General features: G+C 41.4%; 1 protein-coding gene across 2 annotated transcripts; it reads right to left on the reverse strand.

The window, feature by feature from the left end:
• Positions 1 to 3,559: 3,559 nt before the first annotated feature.
• LOC143530499 (small ribosomal subunit protein uS7m-like) lies at positions 3,560 to 7,070 on the reverse strand. Of its 2 annotated transcripts, XM_077026021.1 has the most exons (3): positions 7,003 to 7,070; positions 5,612 to 6,280; positions 3,561 to 3,812 (listed from the first exon to the last, which is right to left on the reverse strand). In XM_077026021.1, the coding sequence occupies exon 2, from the start codon at positions 6,243 to 6,245 to the stop codon at positions 5,655 to 5,657; it is 591 nt and encodes a 196-aa protein (XP_076882136.1). In that variant the 5' UTR covers positions 6,246 to 6,280; positions 7,003 to 7,070; the 3' UTR covers positions 3,561 to 3,812; positions 5,612 to 5,654. The 2 variants fall into 2 exon arrangements, with proteins under 2 accessions (XP_076882137.1, XP_076882136.1); XM_077026022.1 differs by lacking the exon at positions 7,003 to 7,070 and having other exon boundaries at positions 3,560 to 3,812; positions 5,612 to 6,260.
• Between the last annotated feature and the right edge of the window lie 271 nt (positions 7,071 to 7,341).

Raw genomic sequence — 7,341 nt, forward strand, 5'->3', positions numbered from 1 at the left:
AGATAGGATACCCAGGGGGTGTTTGTGCTGCCATTGAACCCTTCCATTGAGGCGTAGACCGTTTCCAGGCGTTCTTTGTCTTCGTCGTCTAGCTTGTCGAAGAACTGCCTGTACATGACCGTTGACGAAGCGCCGTTATCAGCAAGAGTGCGGGAAGTGATGTAGTGCCCCGGCTGGCTTTTGATGACTATAGGGCCTTCTTTGTTGGGCCCTCCTGGCACTCGCGGGAAGCGCACTTCAGCTTCCTTCCACGCACATGGTTCTGTCGTTCGTCGTTTTCCTCCTCTGACGTTACCATGAACCATGTGGATGCTGATGTCGACGGGCTTTCGTCCGTTGCCCTTGTACCGATTATCATTTCTACCTCCATTCTTGATTGATGCCACAAGGTGTGTAAGTTTTCCATCTTTGACGAATGTTTCGACAATATCCTTCAAAGATGTACACTCCTCAGTGGTGTGGCCCTTTGTCCCGTGGAAGTCACAGGATTTGCTCTGATCAGCGTTATGGCGCTGTCGGATCATTGGAGCTTTTGGCCATGGGAGTTTCTCGGTGGCAAATATCTCTGTGACGCTTTTGGTGAGTGGCGTCCATCTAGGGTTCCGGTTTGATGAGTGCGTGTTATCCCTTCCGCCTAATAGAGGGCGAGAGCTGGATGAGGTGTCAAAGTTTACCCTTGACTGCCAAATACCAAGCTTCCTCTTTTTATTTTGCCGGGCGGTACGGACGTTGTTTTCTCTGGTCCTCTGCGTGTAGAGGTTTGTACTCTGGGGAAGATTCCTACCCAGTTGCTTTTCCGTTTCGGCAAAGCGCTTGGCTGCCATCATGATGGCATCCCATGTGGATGGCATGCCGTCTTTACCCGTCAGCGTGCGGATAAGCTCTGGGTATTCGGTGTCCTGGATGAAAGCGGCGCGAACAAGATCTTCACTTATGGTGCCCAGACTCAGCTTCTTTGAGTTAAAGCGAGTGATGAAGTTTAGCAAAGATTCATCCTCCTCTCTAACGCAATTGAGGATCGTCCACTGCTCTTCAGTATATTTTCTCTGTTGACTGAAGTGTTGGCTGAACTTGTGCTGGAAGTCCGCCCAATCGTAGATGTGGTGGACCGGCAGACGATCGAACCACGCCCTGACCGCTCCGACCAGCGTCATCTGGAACATATAACACCATGTGGGTTCCGTCCAGTTGCTAACGGTTGCCCCCGCTATGAATCTGTTCAAGTGATCGTCTGGGTCGGATATGCCATCATAAGTGCCGATGTTGGACATCTGTTTGGCACTTTTCGGGGCGATTGCTTCCGCAATGTCCCTTGCAAACTTGGACGTTCTCGCATTTGCAACAGTTGGCCTGAAGGTTTTGGAGAAGTCACGTGGGTTTCCCCCCGCGTTCCTTGGTTTAAAGGTTTCTCCAAAATTTCTTCTCGGCTGGAAGTCCGTTTCTTTACGCTTCCCTTTCGCCCTATGACGAGGGTTTGCGTCGCTGTCGGACTCCTCCCAATCATCGTCTAAGTACTCGCAATCGTTGCTCATGTTTAGCTGTTGTCGAGTGCTTCCGAATTCGTCATTAGCCTGTTGGAGTGAACGTAAACGTTCATCCAACTCAGCTTGGAATTCTTTCTGACGTGCTTCTGCCCACACTTTAACTTGATCAAGTGTTTGGCGGGGGAGCCTCGTCTGTTGTTTCTCCAACTGGGTATCAATGAATCCCAGGGGAGGATTGTTTACTGCACTTGCCCCGGCTTGGGTAACCGGGGTATTGTTCGTAAAAATTGTGTACTCGCCGGTGTTCCCCCCCCAGTAGCTGGGGTTGTGGTTACCGGAGTTTCTTGGTCACTCGTTGGCCTTGGCATCGGAGTAACCTTAACCATCTTTCCAGAGGTTTTGAAAAAACTGAGAAAAAGAATTAGTTCTAGCTTTTATGCACAGATGGCGCTAATGAAGAAACACTAAGTGACCCCGGCAGATTACGGATAATCTTAGGGTTAAGTAGATGTTTCCCACGAGGGTTAGGTCCGGTAAAGATGGTTATTCTTAACCTGCAAAACAGACACCGTGAGCTCGTCACTAAGAAGGGGGGGGGGGTTCCTCCTTGTGACCACCCTCCGGCGTGAGAATCAGACTAAGTTGCTCTGAATATAAGTGTATATTAAGAGAAATAGCTAGAGAAGATAAGATAATGATACCGTTCCAAGGTGTTGGAGTATTTATATACGAAGGTAGGTTTCCAAGCAGGTACGGCCAGCTGTATAATATTCCTTTTCCACCAACTACGGGCTATGTACGTGCCACGATGGGAGTTGGTGGGTAGGCAGCTGCTGATAGTGACATGGTCGGCTGTATACTATTCCTTTTCCACCAACTACGGGCTATGTACGTGCCACGATGGGAGTTGGTGGGTAGGCAGCGGCTGATAGTGACGTTTTGTACTAGAGCGTGCTCCTCCTCGTACTATTGTCGGTGAGCTGTCACCCTGTGATTGGTTTATGGGCTGTTTTGGTCAGATCTTGTCTATTTTGTCCATACCTTGGCAGGTATAGTACAAAAGATCTTCCAGAAGCGTACGGACTGGCTCTTTTGGGCGGGAATATTCCCGCCTTGATTCATTCAGGTGACATTGCTGAAGTATAAGAGTTAGTGCCTTATGCGTGTAGCCTTACCGTTAGTGCGGGTAGCCTTCCTTCTTGGCTTGTACCCATAGCTGCGGGAACAGGCAGGGTACTATACCAAGGGAGGCTTTCCTGCGGGAGCAGCTGGCTTACTGCGTGTAAGGTCTTCTCTCTGAGCATGGTGGGTCCTGCGGGGCCAGTTAGTCTTTGCGCAGACGTACCTCTTCAAGGTGTGTCTTGCGGGTCCAACTGGGCTTTGCGGGGACCTACCTCTTCATACCCCTAAATTTAATGACTGCTAACGTGTAAAAACTGACGGAAGGATTGAAAGTGCGCCCGCCAGAAAAGCACAAGGGTGTCAATCAATCAGTTTGAGAATTAGACTTGCAACGTGCACCCGCCAATAAAGTACAAGAGGGAGATGAACTTTCTCTTTAAATTTTCTCCTTAATTACATAAAAGCAAACCATAATTTTCTCTTTAAATTTTAATGTTATGCTTTGTATAATGTTAACACATACTTCGCATATAGATTATAGACGATAGAGGGAGAGGAATGTTATTACAAGTTTACAACTATTTGACAAGACTAGCAGCAAGCCTGCAACATACCCCTAGGAACTTTGATGTAAACTACTAGGTACATAAAATGTAGCCTTTTACACGGCAACTCATGATGCAGTTGATTTGTTATGTTAGCGAAATATGTTGAAGTTGGTCGTATAAACAGTAGTAAAGGTGCTTGTAGGAGATGTAGGACGGACATAACCAAGAAAGGCGCAAGAAATACTTTAAAACAATAAACTGCTCTAATGAATATCACAGGGGTTGCTGTAAGCTTGTGACAATGTAGAGTGTAGACGATGTTAGTTGTTGCATAGAGGGAAAGGGAGATGAAGCAGGTAGGGTGTTAACATGTATACCAAGCTAACCGATCACTCTTTCACCTATTTTAAAACATGTGTAACGTTTGATTATAATGCGTCCTTGAAATAGATATTAAAAGTTGCAGACAAAAAGGAATAAACAAAACCATTAGACCACAGCAGGATGAGGTTCAAGTGTGCATGAAACTTGTAAAATGAGAATTTAAGTGCACATTTCGAGACTAATAAAATAGCAACCAGTCGCGGTGAACATTTCACTTATTTTCTGCTATGGATTCTCCAACATCATCAATCTTCACTGGTCCATAATGTAGAACCTACAAAATTCAAACACGAAAGGAAAGATTATGTTACACAAGAAGTCGATATAACCTTTCTTTTAGTTGTAGTTAAAAGTATCCAATTTGCAACTTGTGTTGCTGGGAACTAAAAATAATATGCATTAAGCAGAAGAACCACAAATGGTTCATTTCAGTATCTCCCAGTCAAATTCTGGTATACAACATTTAGCATATATATAAATTTAAAATTATATAATCAAAGTTGGAAGACTTAATGACCAGTGACTAACAGATATGCTTTATTTTTGATGGTTAATTAAGCATTAACTATAAAAAAATCCTGGTGAGAGGACACTTAAAATCATTACTGGTGAATTTTTGTAGCACACAAAAAGTTTGGTCGTGCCAATTTTACAACACAGCAAGCACAAGACCTAATCACTCATTTTGATTGGAAATTGGAGTCCTCCAGACACAAGGAAACGTAAAAAAAATGACATTATTTGAGTTCCAGGCTGAATGATCAAATACAAGATTTGCATGTGGTGATATTATAACAATCGACATACTGCAGATTGATTTGTGTAACATACCCAAAAGTACAGATCAAATTGTTGTACTCTCGTAACAGGAAAGATTTGTCAGGGTAGTTGGTCAAAAGACCAAAAGATTAGGCAATAACTTTTATGATTTTTTAACATGTGATAAAACAGGCCAGGATTCCAAATCAAATTGGTGGTTTCATGAACGAGTTAATGGCCATGCAACTAGTGTTGAAATAATGTCACTTGTGCCTTTCACACAATCTTTTAAAGCGAACCAAAGAACCATGATTTTGTATATATATTCAAATGAAGCATTTTTTGGCATATGAACTCAAGAATGAAAAGAAGGAAAGGCATAAGAAACAAATATGAATGGGAACACATATAAATGCTTGCCTAAAATACAAGTTTTCAATCATTTAGCACCTAGCGATTGTCGCACATTAGCGATGAGCAACGTGAGTGCCAATTAGCATGTCTGATTATAGCTTTTCAAAAAAGAATGGGTTGTATAATGCACCTCTAATTTGCTGTTTCTGTATAAGTTACAAGAGAATTTTTATAAGCATTTATGGAACTAAAACTTTTTTCTCAATAGTTTAGAAGTGCTAGGTGACTAGGTGTGGATGACAACGAAATAAGTGTAAAGAAAAGACTAATAACCAGAATTAGAACTCAGGCCATAGTGTTATTCAAGGTCTTGTCATAATGAGTGGGTGAATCTTATAAATTGTTCGAATAATAATTATCAAATGCCTTAGGTGCAGTCAAGGCACATAGGCCTCGCCTAGGGCCTAGGTGCAAGGCGCAAAAAAAGCGAGGGCCTGAGGAAAAATAAGTGCGCTTAAATAAAACATTTTAAATATATTATGTATATGAAAAATAATACAATTCTTTGAATAAAATAAACAAAAGTTATTATATAACATCTAATATCATCTAATTAGTACCGAAAGTTCTAAAATAGTCAAGATTCAAATGTGATTCCAAAACTTGAATAACAAAAAAAATCAATATAATGCCTTTGGCTTCTCCTAGATCTAAGGTTCAATAGCAACCCTTGTGTTTCTTTTGCTCGACTTTTATGTTCTCATGTTCTTGGCATAGACAATGCTGAAGCACTCGCCTAGGAACTAGAAGCACATTTATTGAGCCTCGCCTAGAAAATTGGCCTAGGCGCAAGAAGCGAGAGCTTTTAGTACCTATGGTTCAAATATAACCAAAGAAACAATATGAAACAGAAAATACGTATGAAGTTTGCAGCAAAAATTCAAAAGAGCAGTGTCTTACTGGATAATTAGATTGAATGAAAAGTGCTCTTTTGTGTCCGCTTTCACCACCATCTGAAATGAGCGTAACTCCTGTTGGTGGAAGCAAGTCCATGAAGAACCTCCCTCTTCTTACGTGCAGTTCCCCTCTTCTTATAAGCATCCATAATCTCAGCAAACAAACATTCCTCCAATTTTGAGCTATGATTAGTTCGCCTTTTAAACGCCGCATCAAGAATCCAACGAACAGCCAGAGTTTGCTGACGATCTTTATCCACAACCCCAGGAACATCATAAATATTACCAGCAATTCTCACTTTAGCCACCTCACATATCGGCTTCACATTCTCCAAAGCATCAGATATAAGCTGGATCCCATCGCGGTCAGTACGAGCTAAACGATGCAGTGTTTCATGAAATATAGCTCGAACCCTAGTCTTTTTACCTTGCCTCATGCGAAAATTGACCAATTTGTGAATCAACTGTTTTTTCTCTCCGTCTAATCCTCCCATATAGTTAAGAATCTCTGAGCCGGTGTAAACTGTTTTCGAACTCGCGGTTGAATAATGTTGCAACAGAAGTGGTGCGATAGCCAAACCCAAACCTTGAAGCTCTCCTACAATTCCATTCAACTGCCTACCGGCAACTCGAATCATCTTTCCTAAACTACTTAATTATTAGATTTGAGAACCTGCAATCAGCAAAAATAAACCGTATATATAATTAATAAACATGCCTAACAAAAAAACGCCTATAACCAGTAGCTAAATAGCATCATAGCTAAATAGCATCATAATTAGGGGTGCAAACAAGTCACGACGCTCGCGAACTACTCGAGATCGGCTCGTGAAAAAGCTCAATCAAGCCGAGCTTAAATGAGCCCGAGCTTGAGCCTAAAAGTAAGCTCATTTTACAAACGAGCCCGAGCTTCACTTATCGAGCTCGAGCCAGATCACGAGCGACTATAACATATCATCATCATCATCATGATCGTACTCAGCAAATCCCAAATAACTATTAATTAATATATATAAGTGTTATGAAAAAACAACTAACTATATACATTATGTTAATGTTATATATAAAATTATAATTGTATAAAAATATATAAAAATAAAAATTAATTAATTAATAGTAAACGAGCCGAGCTTGAGCTTGAAAAACTACTCACGAGTGGAGCTCGAGCTCTGTGTAAGTTAAACGAGGCCGGTTTGCACACCTAAATTCATAATCAAAAGAACTGGTCTATAAATGATGGTAACTGAAACATTAATATGTGAATTAAACATATAACATGAATGAGAACATATATAAATACGCGAAAACGTAGCTGTGCACATATTGACGCATAATGAATACAAATACCGACTCATTTTACTCAATCTAGAAGTTAAAAAGGACGAATTAACGTACCTGCTAGCAGTAAAATTGAAAGATTTGATTAATGGAGGGTAATCGGAACCCTAGAAATGAGAGCAGATCGGCGGAGGAGTACAAGTGTTTAGACGATATTCATTACAAGGCTTTTGATTATTATTTTCTAAAAGACAATTATGCCCTTTTCTATTTTATCTGTATTTTAAAAGCGGTGTTGGAGTGTGTAAGGTTCGGTTTTGAATTGGAAATGGTCCCTATATATGTGTGTCGGGCGGTGACAAGGGGGTGTGCGAGCCGCACACCCGGTCGGGGCACGTAAGTTTGGGGGGGCAAACTTTATTATAAATATATATATATATATGTTTGATATATAAA

The sequence above is a fragment of the Bidens hawaiensis genome, unplaced genomic scaffold (genome assembly GCF_021521415.1).
Source record: "Bidens hawaiensis isolate Kalapana, Puna unplaced genomic scaffold, B.hawaiensis_p1.1 tig00008947_1, whole genome shotgun sequence".
In the NCBI taxonomy this organism is placed as follows: domain Eukaryota; kingdom Viridiplantae; phylum Streptophyta; class Magnoliopsida; order Asterales; family Asteraceae; genus Bidens; species Bidens hawaiensis.